Source organism: Oscarella lobularis, chromosome 9 (genome assembly GCF_947507565.1).
Source record: "Oscarella lobularis chromosome 9, ooOscLobu1.1, whole genome shotgun sequence".
In the NCBI taxonomy this organism is placed as follows: domain Eukaryota; kingdom Metazoa; phylum Porifera; class Homoscleromorpha; order Homosclerophorida; family Oscarellidae; genus Oscarella; species Oscarella lobularis.
Window position 1 is genome coordinate 2505500 of NC_089183.1, and position 21028 is coordinate 2526527.

A 21028-nucleotide genomic window follows, 5' to 3' on the forward strand; every position below is an offset into this window, starting at 1 on the left:
GTATTTTTTTTGTGATTGTTTATACGTCTGGGTGTGTGTCTGAACCCGTAGGCCGCGGGTCCCCAAGCGCATTCCGTCCATGCATCACGATAGTTAGGACTAAAATCTAAACCGACTAATCGACCCTTTCTAGATTTTCCCTATAGAATTAGAATGTTTGTCGAGCGAGCGGCTCTTTTGTAGCACCCGTTGTAGTTAGAGGAAAGCCGCTCGTTGTGGCCACGTGGTTCGGAATGAACGCGTGACGTCACGCTAGGTAGCGAAGCTCAGCGCATTAGAGGAGAACTAATCATAGTATAGAGATAGGAAGCCGTCCACTGAACGAAACGTTGTGCATTAGGGGTCCTACATTTATCGCTAATTCATGCAACACCTTCCTGCTAACCGTCCCTTATCATCAATTTCATCATCAATTTCTTCAAATTCAGCTCATTTATCATCAATATCATAATCGTAGTCGTCATAATAAATGTGGGTCCCCGCGTGTGCATTGTCCGTTTGTGCACGTGCACCTTGTATGATTGGTTTCATTTATTTTTCTACCATTTTTTGTAGTTTTATATGCATTTTATTTTTGTAGTCTAAAAGGAGAAAAATTCAGTAATAATAGTGTAAGTGGCCGTTGCAACTGGCCTGAAGAAAGAAAAGCCTTTTCAGAGGGCCCCTGAAAGATCTAAACAAGCAAACGTCACCTCGGTCATTGAACGAGTCACAAAGCAAGCACAATCCCACGCCCACCGACCAAAACGATTGACTAATACTCTGAGAAGATCAAGACTACGAGCCAAACAACTGACTTCAAATAGCAAAGAGTCCAGACGGATCTATCGTAGCACAGTAGAGCTCAGAAGTCGAGCACCTGGCTTCAAATTAACAAGAGTCAAGACTAGATAGCGCAGTAGAGCTCTAAAAAATTCCGTGCTAAAATAGAGACATGAGGAAAGTCAAATGTTTGACTAGATAGATATATAGTTAAATGCTTCCAACCGTCCGCCCATGTTTTATCTAGAACTGTGGGCAGCTGTTTTGTGAGTCGATGTTTCGGTATTAGGTACGTGCTTAGGCGAAAGTATGGGGTCAATATTGATTGCGGTAGAGGCGTGAGTTGAAGTAGGAGAAGACGGTGTTCGGCCGACGCTTCGGTACGAATTTGGGTGAATGTTCCATTCATCTCGCCTATACTATACTTATCCAGAAAATACGAGTAGACGTTTGTATGTATGGATCGATGTGCTTTGTGGAGATGCTTGAGTGAAAGTAAGAGCGCTGACTCATACTTTGCTCTCAAACATTGACGCAGAACGTCAATTTAAATACTCCAAACGTCTCTTTGTACTTCTGGATACAGAACGTCTACTCATAACTTCGATCCTAGCGCCGGCCCGACTCCTCTTCCCATGCAATATCTGATCCGTACTTTTACCTAACATGTGCACTTTTACTCGACCATCAACTCCAACATCAACTCATGCCTCTGGATAACGTATGTGCGTATGTTTGGAACGTCTAGCTATGCTTCTACTCGAATCAAACGTTGACGAGTCCTTCCTAATTTACGCGGTAAGTTCGCGGAGATACGTCTAGTAGAAATCCCAGCATTCAAGCAGCAAGCAAAAAAAGCCCAGCAATAAGTCAACAGAATACTGACAACATTTGTACAAAAGTCCAGAAAAAAGCTCCAGCAGTGGGACGAGAGAATCTGCACTGCCAGGAGTTCGACAACGGAAAGACTCCTCCTATGAGAGTCCAGCAAAGAGCTCTACATTCTAGTATCCTCGAAGAAACGAGTGCTGCGGTAAAAAGTCGAGGAGAGACAGCGACCACGGGCGATACGTTCTGACGCGTAGTACACTCTGGAATCACAAACAAAACAAGCTCAGCAGTTAGCAAATATTGTGGCAAGCCAGACAATGGAAACGAAGGAAGTAGTTGACTTTTCCACGTGGAGTCAATAATTGGATCTAAACTATTGACCGGGGGTGGGAGAGAAGAGAAGAGAGAATCCAAGCCAGAAGGATGCACCCGGGGGTCTAATACTTTATTGAGTATTCTTGTTTGCGCCGACCCCCCACCCCCCTCCAGATAAGTCACTCTATATAGGTACATTCATCTAATAAAGTACTAAAATTCTTTTTCTCTCCACATAGACCCGCCGTGGAACAAAATGGCGAAGGACACCGGAGATGAAGACGAAAACGAGACAATTTTTATATTTATATCGATTGCATTAGAGAAATTTAATTAATCGCGTAATTAAAAAAATAAAATATATACGTAGAAATTGTCCCACGTGATAGAACGCGTCCGCGACACCCTCCGCGTGCGCGCGGGGAGACGCTTGGCGCGCCTCCGCGCCGTCCCCCGGCGCCGTTGCTTCACTCGCTCTTGCGAGCAAGTGAATCGCGTGAGACTGAGAAGCTGCAGTCCCCACAGCAATGTATGCCTGCACGGTCATCTGAAACGCGTGCAGGCATTTCAATTTAGGCGCCGTTCTCCCGGGGAAACTACCACAAGATAGCTCCGTCAGGAGATACGCGCCGTGAAAGTGGGCCTTTTTTCCCGCTCCTGCCCAGGAGAGGTGGCAGTTTAGACGTTATAGCCTCATGCCACGGAGGCCTCTAAGCAGTTTTAGGGGAGTGCAACTTATGGGGATGAAGTTGCATTCCCCGGGTCACTTTGGACCACCCGTCTTGCTGAGGACGTTGGGACCGCGGTCAACCTCTTCGTCCCCCTCTTTAGTTCCTTCTATAAAAAACAAAGGAGAGAGTATCAACGTCCTGTATAAATATCAGAACTTCCGGTAGCAATAAGACCAACTATTCGGTTTTTCGTGAAAATGACTCTCAATCGCGAATACAAACCCTCTAACAAACTCAAACAATAAAAGGTGTTGTTCTAAAGGCAATAGAGAGAGGTCATATAGGCTCTAGCTACACTAGAACAGCGATGAATCTACTAGAGCTACTAACAATCTCTCAGCCAAGTGGGGTTTATTACCAGAGCCCCTACGCTATAAAGAAACGTCTAGCTGACTCTCATTACTACCTGGTGAAACGGTGGCGGAGACAATTTCAAGTCCTTTCGTCCCTCTTCCCAAGGTCGTCCTCATCTCCACGCTGTACGTTCCTGAGAGAAACATCGACGTTTTAGCGAAGCTACGTACATATTTACGCGGTTGGAGTCCGAGTTCAGTTCGTGCTGGCCTGTATCTGGGGCTCGGAAAACTCGGAGGATCGCGATGAGATCGAGGTCCCGGTGCATCGGTCGGAGTAAAAGAACATCTCTGTGCAACTGACTGGATGCGTGCGGATAGCGAGGAACGCGGAACAACTGAGGAAAAGCGATCAGCGGCGAAGTCGGATACCAAATCGTCGCGAAAACGAGTTTTAAAAGCGCGAACGCTTACCTTGCTGGTAGAAAAAAGACTCTCGCAGTATTCTGAGGAGTTGTCGCCGTCAAAGGGTGCAGGATCGCTTCGATAGGCGAAGATTCAGGTTCCTTCCTCTCTCACACGTCCGTCCCGGATTCTTCAAAGTCTGCCCGGATATCTTGATGACTAATTTTAAAACAAGCTATGCTCGCTCGGATTCTATTCTTGAAAAGAGTATTTGATTTTGCTGTTCTACGAAACCGAAGAGCAGAGAAGACATGCTGCTTGAGCATTTTACGACTAGATACCATACGAACTGCGGCAAATGTTTCTGAAAGTGATCATAGTAACGGATCGACAAAAGATATAAAGCAGGTGGAGACTACCATATGTGAGTGCGTCGCATTTTCCTGTTCCGCTCTGTGAGAATCTTCGACTCTTCCTCTTCTCAGGGTCCCCTGACACAGGGATACTAAAGCACACGTGCCAGTTTTCCAAGAATACGTCTATGTAGATCAATCTTCTAGTTCCCCAGTCTCTATATAGATACTGCAGTAAGTCATCAACGCGTACGAATAATCTCTTGGAGTAGAGATGCGTCTTATGACTAAGGCAAAATCCACTATCCAACGCTTATAGTGGAAGATCCCAATAGTGCCATAGATTGTAGAGGAAAATCTGTGTCGGTAGACGAATCGAGAATTATCCTCAGGCGAGTGGACGGCCGTGTGACCACAGTGTGACCTCACTGACCTGGTGTGACGAGTTTTCCTTAGTCCGGGCTTCAGTAATAGGGCGGAAGAGCTGCTAACACCTAAAAGAGTCTCTCAAGACTTGAGAACAATAGAAAAGGTAGGCATGGAACAAGGTGGAACTAAAAGTCGCATCTAATTGCGTTTTTAGAATCCTACTCCAATTGAACCCCGGCTTCATATCGTAAATGGTTCTACCGTCCCTTATTATTGTGGCTTCGCTAGCTTACCTGACATACGGTGACGTCTGCTTTCAGTTTTTTTAGAGACAGTCTATAATTGCAGTGTGTCGATTTGCAGCTTCAAACAACGTTCGGCTCGTCGGCGGTCGATTTGCCCCCAGGGAGGGGCGAGTCGAAGTTTTGCACAACGGCGAATGGGGAACTGTCTGTGATGATTTATGGGACTTGGACGACGCTAAAGTCGTGTGCAGACAGCTTGGATTTGCCGACGCTCTCGCCGTCAAAATAAGAGCATATTTTGGCCAAGGTAGTGGAAAAATATGGATGGATGACGTAGACTGCGTCGGAAGTGAAGCATCTCTGCAATCTTGCACATTCGACGGATGGGAAAACCACAACTGCGGCCACGATGAAGATGCCGGAGTGGTCTGCCGAAATGGTAATATTGTAATATCATTTTCTACTTCGCTCCACTTCGTGTATCAGGTTACTGTAATTAGCTATCATCTAAGTGTCGGGCTCTCATCCGAAAGCGCCGCCGCACCAGATTTTGTATTTAGCATCTGGCGAAGAAGCATTGCTTATAGCAATGCTATAAGCAATGCTATAATACATGCAGCTATAGCCGTATTTTTCTATACGGACGCGACACGCGCCAGTCTACTTAGCATTCCTTTCCTATACTGTTGCAGATCCCGCGCCAATTCGACTTGTAGGAGGCTCAACAGCATCCAAAGGAAGAATAGAAATCCTGCACAAAAACAAGTGGGGTACCGTTTGCGAAGATGGGTGGAACTTTTTGAACTCGCGAGTCGCATGCCGTCAACTCGGATACAGCGACGCAAGTAGAACACAAGATTTTGGCGATGGCACGTCTGGGCAGACAATATGGATGGACAGCGTTGCGTGTAATGGCACAGAAAATAGTTTGAACGAATGTGTGTTTGACGGGTGGGGATTGCACAACTGCGAGCACTACGAAGACATCGGAGTCAATTGCTGTAAGAACTATTTATTGACGTATACGTAGCTGGACGTGCACGTACTGTAAAATAGATTCTTAGGAAACTGGACGTTGTGCCGGTTTCCGGCGCGAACGGGTCACGAACACGTCGCATTCGGTCAAATTGCTAAACAATTTTTTTTGCAGATACCGAAGACCCTATAACTCCACCCTCAGCAGCCCTTCGACTTACCGGAACGCCTTTCTCTTACGCCGGCGCGGTCGAAGTTTTTCACGAAGGAAGATGGGGTGCAATCTGTAGCAACCATTGGGACATCGTCGACGCTCGGATCTTCTGCCGCCAGTTGGGATACAAGGACGTGTTGGGGATTGCAGGAAATAGCTATCTTGGAAACGGCAGTCAGCCCTCGTGGATGAATAACGTTCGCTGCTCGGGAGCCGAGAAACGCATAGAAGACTGCTCTTTCGATGGATGGTACGAACGCCGTTGCTCTAAAAAAGAATCAGCTGGAGCCGTCTGCGGTAGGTTAATTCAATATCGAAGCACTGAAAAATACATTTATATTATCGTTTTAAAGCGCCGGCGCTTGCACCGACGACCAGCAGTCCAGCGGCAACAACATTGACGCCCTCCAGCGCGACCGTTTCTTCAGCGGCTGCAACGCCAACAACGTTTAGCCCTTCATCAGCGGCTGCAACGCCAACAACGTTTAGCCCTTCATCAGCGGCTGCAACGCCAACAACGTTTAGCCCTTCATCATCGTCTCCAAGTACTGACTCTGTAGTCGCCACTCCAGGTTCAGAATTGATTTTTCAGCCTTTAATATATAGTCACCCAATTGTATAGGCAATACCGGTGTCATGATTTTTCACGGTCACGTTGGTTACATCGCCGGTATCGCAGTGTTGAGCGTGCTTTTGTCGACCATCGCTATTATTTTTATTGTCGTCTATTTCAGACGTTGGCGCCACGGGTCTTCCGAAAACGACAATCTAGCCACCAAAAAACCCGACGCCGCGGCACCGCCTTTCTCAGAGACAAGCCTCCAAGAAATACAACCGGATATAGAAATGAACTCCAATAGGATATACGAAGTGGCGAAAAGTTTGAAAAAAGGCGAGTCAAGATACGTTACTAGTGGGAGTACTTCGCAATCAAACAAAGAATACGCCGAAATCGGCTTGAACGATCCAAAAAACAATCCGACGAGTGACATATACGCGAATGTGCCGTAAACTCAGAGCCGTGCAATGCGCCGAAGCGAGTAATTACGAAGAGGCCGGTGCACTGCATGCACGACGACTAATCTTTAGCGAACATTGTGTTTTGTATGCGTGAGTTTGCCGTCTGCTTTTTGTCTTGTGAAGTGGTACATTAGAAAATTAAATCTCACACACAGAAGTCGCAGAAAGATCAGATAAGTAAATATGACCTAGATTTAGGAAGAGTTTGTATTCTGAATTTCCTAATAAGGTACGCTTTGTATCAACATGGGATTTTGAACGAAGGCCAACAGGACACATGAAAATCGATATAGCAGCAATTTGGTGTCTACGATTATTGGACACGAGTTCCAGCAAAGCCTTCGTTCACGACTACTATTTGAGTGTTAAAAAATCGACAATCCTCGGGGTGGCGTTCGGAGACGGACAAAAGAGCAAGGCGAACCAAAATTTCCATACCATACCGTAAGATGCGCCCACTGAATCGTCAATCTGTGACAAGCGAAACGGTTTTTACTTATGCCGGCGCAAGCGAGAGCGGCGCCGGGGCTCAACATCTCGGATTAGAATTCGGTAGGATACGGGGATTTGTCTCACGTGATGATGTCCACCTTTGTAGTTGTGTTTCTCTTCGCTCTCTCTGCGCTTTCGGCGGGCGATCAGAAGACGTTCGACTGCAAAATGCGCCAACTTGCATTAGATTATGCAATAAGAATTCAGCCATATCGCACGAAGGCCCAATTCCAGCAAGTCGCCGACGCTCTAAACGGATCTCCCGAAGCGCAGGGCTGCAATATAACCATTCCAAACAGAAAATACGCAGAGAGCCGCTTTTCTACCTTCCCTGCACCCGCTAAATCGACCGTATACGTCGACGCCGTACGTGGAAGCGACACGAATACGGGAACGCTGGAAAACCCGTACAAAACAATAAACAAAGCCGTCGCGTCGATCGGAACAGACTCGATCATCCTTCTTCGAGCGGGAACTCACTTTCTTCAAGAAACAATCGTTCTGAACGCGTCTCACAGCGGACTGACCATTCAGAACTACAACGGCGAAGAGGCGTGGATAAGCGGGGGCGTGCCCCTTACACCCCAATGGAAACCGTTCAACGTTTCGAATAGCAGCAATTGGATAACGGAAATGAACGAGAACGCAATATATGGCGATCATCCAACCCCAGGACACATTGCAATCAATGGAACGTACGACACGTGGCAAGAATGCGAAACGATGTGTCAGAAAAACGGCACGTGCAACGTGTGGACTTGGCACGATGCCAAGTACGACGGCTATAGTCACACGTGCTGGTTTCGCTACGACCACCGCTACGATCCCACGCCGGAGAAGGGAATCAATAGCGGTTATAAAACCCTCGCACCGAATATTTATATCGCCGATTTGGATATTGATTCGATTCCGGGACTTCGGGTTAATACGAAACGCGCTATTAGAGCGCGATATCCGAACGCCGATCCCGAGATCGGTTTCGGTTCGAGGCTTGCGGCGACCGAGTGGCTCAAGCCGACCGTTCCGTCGAAACCGGACTCGGAATATTATCCCGAGACTCCTTTGAGGAATACGACTCCGAATATGTTTCAACGCTACTATCTCGGCATCGGTGGCCCGTGCGAGCATTTTACCCCGCCCGCGGGCTACTGGTGCGGTACGCGCGGCGCAGGCGGCGGCCCCAAGACCTATACTATCCCATCGGGGATTGTCGTGAATCAGACCGTGTTACCTCACTCGCCTTACAAGGATCCCACAACGGGAATCGTTCAAGCGTGGCGCGTCTATCATTGGGCGAGTTGGATGTTCGAAATTGGGAATCACGACGTTTCCGTCGACGGCACGACGTCGACTTTTGTTTTTAGTAAAGGCGGTTTTCAGGGCGGTCGCGGAAACGATCGCGGCGACTGGTTCTACATCGAAAACATATTCGAAGAACTCGACAATCCGAACGAGTATTTCTTCGACGAGAAAACGAAAATGCTCTACTATTTTCACAACGGAACGGGAACGGTGCCGTCGGATTGGAAATTCGTCGCGACGAATCTTCAAACGCTCTTCAACGTGAGTGGAACTCGAGATAAACCCGTGATGGGAATTTCGTTTCGTGGAGTGGGCTTTCGCGACGCGGCGTACACGTACATGGAACCGCACGGCATACCGTCGGGCGGCGATTGGGCATTGCAGAGATACGGTGCGCTGTTTTTTGAGGGCACCGAAGGCGCGATCGTCGACTCGTGCGTCTTCGAGAGACTCGACGGTAATGCCGTAATGATTTCGGGATATAATCGCAATGCGACAATACAGAAGTCGGAGTTTGTTTGGATTGGCGATTCGGCTATCGCCTCGTGGGGCTATACGACGGGGTCGAGTGTCGACGGGATGGGGCCAGATGGAACGGACGGTAATCAGCCGCGATTTAATAATATTCTATATAATTTTGTTCACGAGCTCGGCATATGGGAGAAACAGTCGTCGTTTTATTTCCAGTCAAAGTCGTGTCAGAATCTTCTCCAGGGAAATATCTTCTTCAATGGGCCGCGAGCGGGGATCAATTTCAATGACGGTTTCGGAGGCGGTTCGAATTTGACGGAAAATATTTTGTTTAATACGTGTCGAGAATCGGGTGATCACGGCCCGTTCAATAGCTGGGATCGTCAGGTGTACGTGACGAAATTGATCGACGGGAAAACGCCGTCGCCCGTCAAACTCTACGACTACATTTCGAGGAATTTCATGATTGCGAACTATAACAGTCAGGAGGCGATCGACAACGACGACGGATCGTGCTATTATGAAACGTTCAATAATTTCTTTGCGTACAGTGGCAATGGAATGAAGAGCGATTTTGACGGGCACGATAATCATCACCATGACAATGTCTATGCGTATGTCGGAGAAGGGTACGGTATTAATCACGATGTGCTTCCTGGGCATCAGGATCATTTTTATAATAACTATGTCGTTATGAATGGGGATGGGGACTATGGGCACGGAACGACGTGCTCCGGACCAGGAATGACGGTCGTTTACGGCAATAGGATTTTTACACCGAAAGGGAATGTTACGGAATGTGGAATGAGTCTCGCTGCTTGGCAGGCCAAAGGAAATGATAAGGGTACGACGGCGGGGAAGTGGCCGGATGACGACGATCTCATTGCGGCTGCTAAGAAAGCTTTGGGCATGGTGTAGTTTGCGTGACTACATTATCAAGCCTGCGTGCATGGTTTCTTATTCACACTTTGCTTTTTTTTGTAGCTTTTCTTTTTTATATGTTCAGTTTGGGCTGCTTCGCTTTTTACTTGGAGAACTTGCGTGCGTTGTGCGACACTGTTCAATAAAATTCAATTGAAAGGCTCCTTGTCCCCTGGCCAACTTGAAAAATCGACATTTGAGGTCTCGTATAATTTATGAGTTGAATTATGTATGGTTGACTTCATCAAAACGGCAGAGAGCAAAGAGGAATAAATGATTCACTCGACAGGACAGCTACCACGATCTACCTTTTTAGACAAAAGAAGCTGCTTGTGATGCCTACTGACAGAGTCTAGTCCAAAACAGGGCCACGCGCTGACCATACGACAGGAGGCACGTTCTCTTTCAAGCAGGAAATCAACCTAATTGGCTATCCTCTAATTCGATTTGCACTTGCCCTCTAGTCTCGGGCCCAGACTACAGTAGACTCTCTCTCGCCAGGATGGAACATCCGGGCGTGAGAGAGTCTCGGCCCGAGCCTGCCCGAGCCTCCGCGAATAGCTTACTCGCCCGCGATGGAATCAGAGCGCTCAAAAAAAGCGACCGGGTGGGGTCGAGGACGCGGTATTCGTTGTGGTGGCAGCAGAGATCCTGGTGGCAGCCCCTTACACAATTCTCAATCGAAATCTCATACCGTTGAGGCGCCCCGAAGTAAGGAAACTTCGTCAAATTCTCCTCCGTTCAATTTCGAAGCCTCGAGTCCACATCAAACGGCGGTGGGCATTGATCAATATGCTGACACGCCGGGCAATGCGGTTGACCCGCGTGGCCTTTTTTCCGGGTCGACAGTCTCTGCCGAGTCTTCTGATTCTGTTTACTATCCTCCTCTGGATCAGTACGGGCCAACAGGTGACGCGCCTGATGCGCGCCTTCGCGCTGCGGAAGGCTTTCGGAAAGCGCAAGCCAACGCCCATGCTCATGTGTCGCGTGGGAGGAGTGAGAAGCCGGTGGGAAAGACGGAAAGCAAGCTTCGCTTTTCGTCGCTGCCTTCTGATCTGACAAGTGAAGAGCTTGCGACAATTGTCAGAGAAAGTTGCCGTCTCGCAGAAGACGACGTCAGAGTCGAATTTTTACGTGACGACGCCGTTTCTGCGGTTGTTGTTCTAAACGACGGCAATGGTATCAAAAGTATTCACCTTTTGCTATGACTATTTACGCTCTTTCTTCTTGTCTGTAGCTGCTTTTAATTTGTGGAAGCGGCGTCTCGCCAAAAATTGTCTTACGTACAAAGGAGAAAGGCTAACGTGGGACATCGATGAGCCAACTGAATTAGACGGCAGCCGATTTCTTCTTGAAAATGCGCCTGATGACATCACTTCAGGCGGAAGCCTTCTTCGTCGCTTGAGAGTCAGCGACGTTGCCCTGAAGGGAGCAGGTGTAAAGGCGCAGTGTTTTCAAAAGGACGATATCAACTGCTGGGTTGTTTTCACTGGGGGCAATATTACGGCAGGTATACACACCGGAGGCGTTTCCCTTTCGATTGCGCGCGATCCAATGCGCGGTACCCCTGACCTTTTGTCTATATACTAAGCTCCCTTGCGGACTTTTTGCTAACGACTTCATTTCAATTGATTCCGCTGGTTCCCTTCGTAGCAGATAGCGTACTAATCTAATTAGACAACTCCCACCGTTCATAACTTTGATCTTCTTTTCGTTCGATAAATATGCTTTTCTTTCAGATGATTCACTGATGAAAGTCCTGAACGACAACGTAGGGGCTATGTTTACCAATTCATCAGCTCATACTCGGTTTCGGTGCATTGAAAAGCCAAGGCATGTTACGGTTACAGGCTTGAGCTCTACTTTATCGGAGGATGACGTGACATTTCTCTTCTACGAACACGGTGCTTTTGTTCAGGAAGTAAAAACTCTAAGATCAGCGCAGTCTGGAAAAGAGTTTTTGGTGACGTTCAGAAAGCAATCAGGTAGGAACCCTTGCATGTGCTAGCTTCATGCTTTCCAATTAAAGATGCGCATGTTTCTACGCATACTGCTGTTCCATAGTCTAAAGCTTTAGTTGACCAAATCAAAATAGCTCCTCAAAAAGCTAAAGATTGAATCCTTTGTTTGTAGATGCTGCACGTGACTGGTCTAGTCTCGACTGGGAAGATGAAAAACCTTGCGTTAAAATTTATGACTTGTATCCCACGTGCACCGATGTTATCGGTTCAAGCACGCCTGATAGTCGTCAGTCTTCCAAAAACTTTAAAAAAACAGTACCTGAAGCTGGTGACTCTGCGCCTTCTGCACGCGACGACAGTTCTTGTAAAACAACGAAAGCTAGCACCAGTAAATCCAATGACGAAGAAGAAAGAACCGTTGAAATAGAAGAAGAACTGACGCTAAAACCTTATGATGATTTAGACTGTGACGCTAGGATTGTTGATTATGTGTGGAACGTCAAAAAGCGACGTCGAAAACTGGAGAAAGCTGTAGCCGGAAAGAATTACAAGATAAGTTGGGATGCTGACAATGATTGCCTCTCAATCAAACCTAAACCTGCTGCTAAAGAACAGGGCGAGGAGTGGAAAGAAGAATGCGCTGATGCAGCCAGAGACTTTTTTGACGACTATAAAATTCTGAAGGTGTCTGTTGGAGAGAAATTCTGGAAAACAATCATTGATTTTATTGCGGAAGAAGAACATGGCGACGGCGTGAGCATTCACAAAGAGGCGACATCTTTTGTCATTGTTGTTGTTGGCGAAGAAACTTCTGTGTCTTCTTGTGTGCGGTCCCTAAAATTGGAGCTTAAGCGAGCTGAGAAGACCGTTCAAGAGGAAGAGTCAATTGTGACAAAATACATCAAGGCTAGCAATGCAGAAAACCTTCACGCCTTCTTGGACAGTAATGAGTTTGCTTCATTTTGCAGAAAATGGTCAGAAGTAGATTTTCGAGCAAATGATTCCCGTTGTGCAATTGAAATTGAATGTCAACATAAGATTGCAGAAAAAGTGAGGGAAAGTCTAGAGACCGTCCTCAGCGGTTTTCAAACCGAGTATCTTCCAGTCTCTCAACACCTGCACACGTTCTTTCTGAAGCGTGGATTTGAAAAAGCCAATGCATTGCTGTCATCACACGGCATTCAGGTGAAGATCATCGCTGTTGACAAGAGAGAGCACCGTCTGAAAGCGGCAGGAAATCCTGCCGACTTTTCAAAAGCCCGCAATGTTCTGCTAACTAGTTACCAAGCTGTTCAAATCAATGTCGACGACGTGGAAACGCAAGAGTTTCTAAGCACAGCATATTTCGCGTCATTCGTGGATACCTTTGCTAAAAAAAAAGACGTCATTCTCATTCCTAGCTTGGATGACATGGCTCGAGCTATGGTGACCGGCGGCGATGCTTTTGTCGTTGGCTCGGCGATGGACGCAGCTTTTGTAGCAAAGCAAGTGAATGAGTATCTCAAGGAAAACGTGATTTACAGCATAACGCTCGATTTTCCTACGGCAACTGGCCGTTTTCTTCAAACGTACAAATGGAATGCACTTATGGCAATTAAGAACCAACTGAAAGCTTTTTCAGCAGAAATTAAGGTTGTTCCGGGTCCGCGTTATACGTTAGAGCTCAGTGCTAATCGCGACGGCTTGCAGCCGTTGCGAAGAGAAATTGACAATGCAGCTCGAAGCATTAAGGAGACGACTGCAGAAGTGAAAAAGTACGGACTCTATCGCTTTATCGGCAGCGAGTCATACGTAAAAGAGAAAAGCCATCTTGAAGGAAAATACCGTGTTATACTGGCAACCGATCAAGACAAAGAGCCCGAGCCAGTCTTCGACGCAGCCACTCGCTCAATGGTAGGCTCAGAAAAGAAAGGCGAATTTCGAAGCGCTCGCCATCCGGGGAAGACAATGGCTCTTTTTGTTGGCGACCTTTGCCGTCACACGGCTGATGCAATTGTCAACGCAGCCAATGAAGACCTTCAGCACAGTGGCGGTCTTGCGCGGAACATAGCAAAGGCAGCTGGAGTTGATTTACAGAATGACTGTCGAGATTATATCAGAGCAAACAAGAAGCTTCCGACAGGGCAAGCAATGCGTTCGAAACCTGGCCAGCTCAAGAGCACTAAGCACGTATTTCACGCAGTCGGTCCAAGGTGGCCAAAAGAAATTCTCAGCACAGTTGCTCTTAACAATGCGGAGAAAAGCCTGAAAGACGCCGTTTTCAATACCTTGTCTCTTGCTTCCAAGTTTCAGTGCAAAAGCGTTGCGTTTCCGGCTATAAGTTCGGGAATATTCGGGTGTCCTATCGACGACTGCGCCAAAAATATGATAGCTTCCGCTTCTGAGTTTTTGGCGAAGAACGAGGATAGTTCGATAGAGGTCGTGCAATTCGTTATGCGAGCTGAAGACAACGAAAACGTCGTCGCTTTTGAGAAAGAAATGAGAAAACGGCTTGAGTTCGTTCCTCCCAAGCCTGTACATAAACCGCCGCAAGAGCATCGTTTCCGCTTTGGTCTAAATAGGCCTGCTGAAACTGCCGCATCTCGTACTACTGTCTCTCCAACCGTTACGGTCGTACAAGGAACTACAACTGATGAAAAAGTACGTCGTCTTCTGTCATTCGGTTTTTAGGTTAATTAACCTCAAAATTATTTTAGGTTGATATCGTTGTTAATTCTACCAATGGAGAATTGGATATGTATTGCGCATTGGCAGCAAGGGCATTGTCCAAGGCTGCTGGACGTCGTTTGCAAGAGGCTTGTACTCAGTACGTAGCAAAGAACGGTCCACTAACTGAAGGAGGCATTGCTGTCACGGACGCCTACAACCTACCAGCGAAAAAAGTTCTTCACGTTTGGTGTCCAAAGACAGCTGAGGTCGGATCAATTTATATATTGCGCTACCTGAGTTTTAGTGCCTTCTTGTTCTATTTAGGGACTGAAGAAACTTGTCGTTTTGTTCCTTATCGAAGCCTCTCGCCTTGAGGCTACTTCCGTATCTATTCCAGCTTTGGGCACTGGTCGACTGGGACTCTCTGACAAGAAATCAGCTCAGTCAATCTGTCAAGGAATAACAGATTTTTATTCCCAGTCGCCCAATACTACAGTTGCAACCATTCGACTTGTAGTTTTTGACAAGTCAAGGCTGTCGGCTTTCAAAGACCAGGTGGCAAAACTGGACATTAATCTGAAAGGATTACCTGCAGGAAAGCAAGTGGCTGGCAAACAGCCGCCTAGGGCAGGAGCAGTAGCACCAAAAAATATGATCACGTTGCAGAACGGGTCGAAGCTGACCGTAGAGACCGGTGACATTGTTTCGTTCAATGCCGACGCCATTGTCGTTCCCGTTGATCCTTCTCTCGATCTTCGCAAGGGAATAGTGGCGAAGAAGATACACACTCTGGCGGGCCCAAACCTTCAGGCCGAATGCAACACTAAGCACCCGAACGGCATACCTGTAGGAGAAATGGTTGATCTTGCAGGCAGTGGCGGTGTCAAAGCAAAGCATGTCTTTGCTCTTGCTTGTCCGCGAAATGTTCCTCCAAATGGAACGAGAGACTTGAAGTCTTCTGTTGTCAAATGCCTTGCAGCTGCTGAAGCTGCGGGCGTTCGTTCCATAGCCATTCCTGCTTTAGGCACGGGCAATCTCGGCTTTTTGAATTCTGAAACTGCCACCGCCATTTTCCAGGCAGCTATTGAGTATAGTCAGGAAAGCGTTGCATCCACGTTGCAGAACATTTACGTTTTGGTCTTCGACGCTCCTCGCTTAGACGATTTTATGGCCGAGCTACGATCATGCTTTCCCAACCAGATACGTGACGACGATACTAGCGGCGACGGTGGAGGTTTCGGTTCAAGAATGAAAAAACTTTTCACCAATGTTGTCGGTAGCGTTTTTGGCTCAGCTTCAAAAAAGGATCCCGTACGAAACGTCGATGCTGCAAAACCTCCTGATACTGTGGTGATAACCGTATTAGGGGAGAAATGCCACGACGCGTTTAGAGCGCTCAAAGAAGAGATAAACAGCGAATGCATTACGGAGACCGTTGATGTCGCCGTTCCAGAGAATCTAGACGAGGAAAAGCTCATGCAGCTGCAAACTCTTGTCTTGGAAAAGCACGTCGTTATGACATTCAAAGCTGGAGCAGCGGATGCCAGTCCTGAAATTACTCTCTCCGGATGGAAAGAAGATACTAGAAATGCAATGAAAGTCGTTGTCAAGGCACTTTCTGAACACTGGAAAACAGACAAAGAGGCTCACGTCGCAGAAGTGGTTGCAGCTACTAACTTGAAAGCACGTGTCAGTTGGTTTTGGCTCAGCGACACCGGTTACCGCGAGTACTCGCCACAAGTAACAATACAGATCGAAGACGCTCTTGTGCGACAGGAGAAGACGGTCATTACTGTGGGACAAAGTGAGTTTGAAATTGACGCTGCTGGGCGAAAGCAGATTTCGATTAATAGCGGCAACATACGAAAGATTAAGAGAGAGGACGTTTCCGACGGTACTTAGATATAGCTTAAGATTTGGCGCTCTTTCATTGCACTATATTTATAGGAATTGCTTTGCCATCCACTTGGGATGAAATAGAAGACGGCAAAGAGGTTGTTCGCGTTGAAGTTAAAAAGGATTCGTCAGAGTTCAACGAGGTCTCCCAAAAGTTTCTCGCCACCGCTGGTGGAATTACCGCTCAGCACATAGTCAGCATCTTACGAATCCAAAACCCTCGGATATACAAGTTTTATGCAAGAGAAAAGGAAATGTTAGAGAAGAAGCGAGCTACTGCATTAGCAAATCAAGGACAAGGATTTGGGGTAGAATGGAACCTTTGGCATGGAACCAGCGAAGAAATTATTCAGCAGATAGTAACGAAAGGATTCAATCGTTCGTATGCTGGAAAAAATGGTAAAAGCGTTCGTTATTTATTTATTTATTTCGTTATACATCTCTTTTTGTTGACAGTCGGCAAAAAGTATGGCCAAGGCGTCTACTTCGCAAAGGATGCTTACTATTCTGCTAGACCAGGCTACGCCGTTCCAAATGCAAATGCAAATGGCAATCAGAACATGTTTCTTTGCCGTGTTCTTGTTGGCCTGTTCACCCTTGGCACAAAGGATATGGTAGAGCCGCCCCCTATTGATGCTCTGACAAGCGTTGTTGATACGTATGATTCTACTGTCAACGACATGACAAACCCAGGTATATTTGCTAGCTGTTTCACCGACCACCACGCTTATCCTGATTATCTAATTGTCTTCAATACGACGAAATTGTGACTGTTGCCTTTTTTGCATGCTTGCACGCAAGCTGTTGGTTATTGTTCCTGTTTTTGTGGTTATTTTTGTTGGTCATCATTCCCGTTGCCTTTTTTGCATGCTTGCACGCAAGTGCGTCTATTTTCTGTTGGTTGGTTATTGTTTTTGTGGTTGGTTATTTTTGATGGTCATCATTCCCGTTTCTGTAACCTACTTATGCCTATTACACACATGCATTCGTAAATTTGAAGACTTGTCGTTGACAACATTGTCATTGAACACAATCATTGCGGATCCTCTTCGACTGTGTTGAAGAGGTATAAATAAAATCGCTGTGGTCTATCTCTCTGAAAAGTTTGAGAATGTTGGCTACAACAGCGTCTACGCGCGTACGACGGAGCAGGGTACGGTGTCAATCACGACGTGCTCGATGGACAAGAGAATCATTTTTTATACTAACTATGTCGTGATGGATGAATGGCAACGGCAATCAAATACAGTCAGTGACTCACGGCACGACGCGCTCACGAAACTATGGAATGTGGAAAGAGTCTCGCTCTTTGGCAAAAGACAATGACAATTAAACGTACGATGATCTCATTGCGGCTGCTTTGGGCATCGTATAATTTCCAAGGCAACAGCTAGTACCTAACCTGTGGTCTTCTAATGATCGCTTGGTTTCTCTATAAACGTTCATTTCGCGTTGCTTCAGATTTTCTCTAACAACTCCCGTGGCTAGGGGAAGAATACGTCTCCGCAACGATACATCAAGCTAAAATTCACTGCCGTCGCTTTGGAGATACGTGATATGGCCGTAGATGTAAGGAGAGGAAACCTGGTCTATTTATACCAAGCCACCTACGCCGACAGGCCTAAGAAAATCTAGTTGTTGCAAGTCCATTAGCTAGTAGACAATGGGCGCCTACATAATCAGCCTAAATTACCTCACAGTCCAATTGACCTAAAATAGGCATCTATTTAAACCAAAATTACGTAACTAATCCATTAACATGGTCTAACCGGGGAGGCGGCCGCCAGCTAAGCACGTTTGGGGAAAGGAGCTACAACCGATACTAACCTCTAACCGCCCTACCTACTGACAGCCGCCCTAAGCCCTAATGCAGAGGCCACGGACCCATGCACACTAACGCAGTCGCCAGAGATATGCAGAACCGAGCACGTGACGAATCCAAAATCTATACAACGAATGCGTGTCGTCCCCGCTACGCTCAATGCCACATACACATGCGACGCATCATGCGCTGCCATGACACCAGCCCTCACTCTTGAACCCCAACCCACCCTCAATGTTTAGATTCGATTGGAAATCGTCTATGCTCAAGAGCGTGGGAAGTGGCACGACAGACACTCCGCATAGTGCATGTAGCAAAGAGCTCCGACCCCTTAAGTGCACGCCTACTCCGCCGGCCGGGGGCCCCCAAAGGAAAACCTCGGAAATAATTCCTTGATCTTCGTCTGCGCTATCTCTTAGGCAGACCACGTGGACCGCGTCGGCTTCGAAACGAGAAGGAGCACTTTTTCTTTGTTACGGAAAGACGCCATTTGAATTCGATCGGTTCCTGCGCCGCTTGGAACGTTGTGTGAAGGTCTCGTGTCGCGATTGGCTTTCTGAAGTCACCTAGTGAAAAAAATTAACCTTGGGCGAACGAAAATCAAAAGGCGAACGCTTTTGTACCCGTTTGACCCAGTGATCGAGATTCGTCGGGGTCCCCGGTCAGAATGCAGCTACGCGCCTAGAGGAAAGCAGCTCAATGAAGCGGAAATGGCGCCGAGAAAGGCTTCACCTTGAGCGTAGAGAGGGGAAAGAGAGTCGGTTCGCCATGTTGACAATTGCCTATACGGGAGCTACGAAACTTCGTTTCCGTGTTTCCATGGCCGACGACTTCGTTTGGGCGATCAAGAATCGGCGTTATTTTTTTTCTAGAATGATCCTAATTTCCTACCCTAGAAACCGCCATTGCGTCCAAAATGTTGCTCTCATTGCTGTCATGATTGTGTGCGAAGGAGGAAGTAACCACACTGGGAAATCATACAGTGTCAGACGAATTTTCACTCGTTTTCAATTTTGGTCTTGTGCATGCGCTTTTATTAGCCTTTCCCAGTGACTCTTATAATGGCAAAGTTTCAAGTGCTAATCCTACTTTGAGCTATATTTAATTAAGACTACCGGCAGTTCATCAGTGTTCATTTATTATTCTATTATTCTTCTACAGTCGTTTTTTAGTCTTATCGGTTTTCATAGTTTCCATGGGAGTTTCGCCCGGAGAATCTTTACTTTTATCTTCTTTGCGGCGCTTATAACAACAAAACCCCACCACCGCCGCCGCAACCACCACCCCCACCACCGACAGTCCAACCACCAAACCCACCCTCGACTCAGAGTCTTCCTTTCCGGACGTCGAATTGGATGGTGCGACCGTCGTTGTTAGATTTGTGGTTGATGACGTTGAAGGAATTACCGTCGCGTTTGCAGGTGAATTGGATGGCGCGACCGTCGTAGTTAAGTGTGTGGTTGATAACGTTGAAGGCATTACCGTGGCGAATGTAAGAGAATTAGCTGTTGATTGAAGAAAGGCTTTGCCGTTCGTTACCACTTTTCTTCTGAAATTTGCTAAGTCTTGCGGTTTCGATTTTGAGCGCTGTACGAAGCATTGGTAATAGCCTGTGTCATTTTCGAAAGGACTATGTATTATGAAAATTCCTCCGCTTTGATTCGGAATTTCAGTGCAAGATGCGTCCTTCAAGCAGTGCCTCCATTTTACGTTTTTTGTATTCACAGGGCAATGAAGCTTAGTTTCATTGGCGGATACTGTGTACGTTTTTTCCAAAGGATTATCTTCATCTAAGGAAAAGAATATTGTACTTGTAATTTGAATTAAACGTGCAACTATAGCTAGCTCTTACACAGAACGTGGACGAGGATGGATCTAGCCATTAGGACTTTATTGTTGACCCAAAAGAAATGAGTGATGTTACAGTTATCACAAAGCGGAGCCTTCCTATAATGTAAATAAATTCCAACTTTGTCGGGCAGGCATTGGCATTCAAAAGGAAGAGGCAGGCCATCCTTTTGCCGTTGAGTTTGGTCGTACCGACTTCCGTTAAGGTGAACGAAGCTTTTTACTGTGACATTTTGTGATGCTGGTTTGGTTAGACCCTCCGAGTATAAAACGAAAGTTTCGCTTTCTAAGCGGTACAGTTGAACGTCTTCTAAGCTTTGATTGAAATTTTCCCTGTATTTGCCAAACCGCTCGGCGTAAATATTTGTGGCCGAGTTAATTATTGGAGCTAAATTTAAAGTAATTTAGGAAATACACTTGGTTTTAGCATATCCTCTTTACCTGTAAAGATGCAACCGTCGTCACAAGCTAACACTGCCGGAAGAAGAAGACAAAAAACCGCCCGTATCCGCATGAGCAACTTATATAGAGAAAACCTACGCATATACATGTAGTCTGACCGTTCAGTGAACTTATTGAACCTCTACGAGCCACTTCTTAACTCGCATGCATGAGAAATGACGCAAGTCTAACAAAAACTCACCCAGAAAGGCAGCGCTAGAATGATGAGGATTGCTTCTAATCTGAAGGGCGTTAGACGCTGTATAGATAAATAGTTTAGATCACAGTCACGGCGGAGCCGCTCCGGAGAGGAGGAAAAGCGCCTTACTCTAGCTCTTTTCGCAGGAGAAGAGAAGCATAAAGATGGATACCGGTTACCACGCATGCACGTCGCAGCCCCCGAAAAGTCAAAGGCTTGACCGCAACGCCGCCCAATTTTTAAACGACAATGAGACCGATCTCACTCTTCCTCCAGGATTTCCCCCCTGTTAATATCGTTCCTAAAGCCTTAGTAGGTATTGCCGCGTATGCCTCTTCGTTTTTGAGTCGTGGGAGAGTGATTCAAGGAAATTGCCTTCCCACGCACGAGCACGTTCTACGTTACTTGGAGGCCAGAAGCGAAATATATCCTGCGAAATAGCTGCCCATACGCTTGCAAACAGTTATGCCCAAAGTGCAACTCGAAACTCGATCGTTAGTTGCCGGAAGAGAT

General features: G+C 46.8%; 4 protein-coding genes and 1 long non-coding RNA gene across 7 annotated transcripts; 3 read left to right on the forward strand and 2 right to left on the reverse strand.

Moving 5' to 3' along the window:
* Positions 1 to 2202: 2202 nt before the first annotated feature.
* On the reverse strand, positions 2203 to 4135 carry LOC136191268 (uncharacterized). The gene is made up of 3 exons (XR_010670810.1): positions 3407 to 4135; positions 3046 to 3126; positions 2203 to 2745 (listed from the first exon to the last, which is right to left on the reverse strand). It is a non-coding gene; the product is annotated as an uncharacterized lncRNA (long non-coding RNA).
* LOC136191260 (neurotrypsin-like) lies at positions 4093 to 6664 on the forward strand. The gene is made up of 7 exons (XM_065979582.1): positions 4093 to 4222; positions 4274 to 4362; positions 4423 to 4743; positions 4997 to 5305; positions 5455 to 5790; positions 5847 to 6065; positions 6116 to 6664. Exons 2-7 carry the CDS (start codon positions 4311 to 4313, stop codon positions 6502 to 6504), a joined length of 1626 nt encoding a protein of 541 aa, XP_065835654.1. The 5' UTR covers positions 4093 to 4222; positions 4274 to 4310; the 3' UTR covers positions 6505 to 6664.
* Positions 6665 to 7098: 434 nt separating this feature from the next.
* Positions 7099 to 9862, forward strand: LOC136191257 (uncharacterized). Its single transcript, XM_065979575.1, has one exon. It carries the CDS (start codon positions 7174 to 7176, stop codon positions 9694 to 9696), a length of 2523 nt encoding a protein of 840 aa, XP_065835647.1. The 5' UTR covers positions 7099 to 7173; the 3' UTR covers positions 9697 to 9862.
* Positions 9863 to 10226: 364 nt separating this feature from the next.
* On the forward strand, positions 10227 to 17204 carry LOC136191254 (protein mono-ADP-ribosyltransferase PARP14-like). Its single transcript, XM_065979563.1, has 8 exons — positions 10227 to 10878; positions 10937 to 11209; positions 11439 to 11684; positions 11833 to 14300; positions 14357 to 14575; positions 14634 to 16203; positions 16257 to 16604; positions 16662 to 17204. Exons 1-8 carry the CDS (start codon positions 10275 to 10277, stop codon positions 16973 to 16975), a joined length of 6042 nt encoding a protein of 2013 aa, XP_065835635.1. The 5' UTR covers positions 10227 to 10274; the 3' UTR covers positions 16976 to 17204.
* A 1829-nt stretch (positions 17205 to 19033) lies between these two features.
* LOC136191264 (uncharacterized) lies at positions 19034 to 20909 on the reverse strand. Of its 3 annotated transcripts, none has more exons than XM_065979595.1 (5): positions 20645 to 20909; positions 20519 to 20575; positions 20317 to 20395; positions 19880 to 20263; positions 19034 to 19817 (listed from the first exon to the last, which is right to left on the reverse strand). In XM_065979595.1, the coding sequence occupies exons 1-5, from the start codon at positions 20699 to 20701 to the stop codon at positions 19183 to 19185; spliced, it is 1212 nt and encodes a 403-aa protein (XP_065835667.1). In that variant the 5' UTR covers positions 20702 to 20909; the 3' UTR covers positions 19034 to 19182. The 3 variants fall into 3 exon arrangements, with proteins under 3 accessions (XP_065835667.1, XP_065835668.1, XP_065835669.1); XM_065979596.1 differs by having other exon boundaries at positions 20317 to 20411; positions 20645 to 20903; XM_065979597.1 differs by lacking the exon at positions 20645 to 20909 and having other exon boundaries at positions 20317 to 20411; positions 20519 to 20632.
* Between the last annotated feature and the right edge of the window lie 119 nt (positions 20910 to 21028).

What these genes read in the sequence shown, in the direction of transcription:
- LOC136191260 (XM_065979582.1), top strand. Translation starts at nt 4,311, where the DNA reads ATGGTTCTACCGTCCCTTATTATTGTGGCTTCGCTAGCTTACCTGACA. An exon ending in GCTAGCTTACCTGACATACG is followed by an intron (nt 4,363 to 4,422) that starts GTGACGTCTGCT and finishes GTCGATTTGCAG; the next exon opens with CTTCAAACAACGTTCGGCTC. An exon ending in CGGAGTGGTCTGCCGAAATG is followed by an intron (nt 4,744 to 4,996) that starts GTAATATTGTAA and finishes ATACTGTTGCAG; the next exon opens with ATCCCGCGCCAATTCGACTT.
- LOC136191257 (XM_065979575.1), top strand. Translation starts at nt 7,174, where the DNA reads ATGCGCCAACTTGCATTAGATTATGCAATAAGAATTCAGCCATATCGC.
- LOC136191254 (XM_065979563.1), top strand. Translation starts at nt 10,275, where the DNA reads ATGGAATCAGAGCGCTCAAAAAAAGCGACCGGGTGGGGTCGAGGACGC. An exon ending in GAACTACAACTGATGAAAAA is followed by an intron (nt 14,301 to 14,356) that starts GTACGTCGTCTT and finishes AAATTATTTTAG; the next exon opens with GTTGATATCGTTGTTAATTC. An exon ending in TTCGTATGCTGGAAAAAATG is followed by an intron (nt 16,605 to 16,661) that starts GTAAAAGCGTTC and finishes TTTTGTTGACAG; the next exon opens with TCGGCAAAAAGTATGGCCAA.
- LOC136191264 (XM_065979595.1), bottom strand. Translation starts at nt 20,701, where the DNA reads ATGCGTGGTAACCGGTATCCATCTTTATGCTTCTCTTCTCCTGCGAAA. An exon ending in CGACGGTTGCATCTTTACAG is followed by an intron (nt 20,264 to 20,316) that starts GTAAAGAGGATA and finishes CTTTAAATTTAG; the next exon opens with CTCCAATAATTAACTCGGCC. An exon ending in CATCCTCGTCCACGTTCTGT is followed by an intron (nt 19,818 to 19,879) that starts GTAAGAGCTAGC and finishes TCTTTTCCTTAG; the next exon opens with ATGAAGATAATCCTTTGGAA.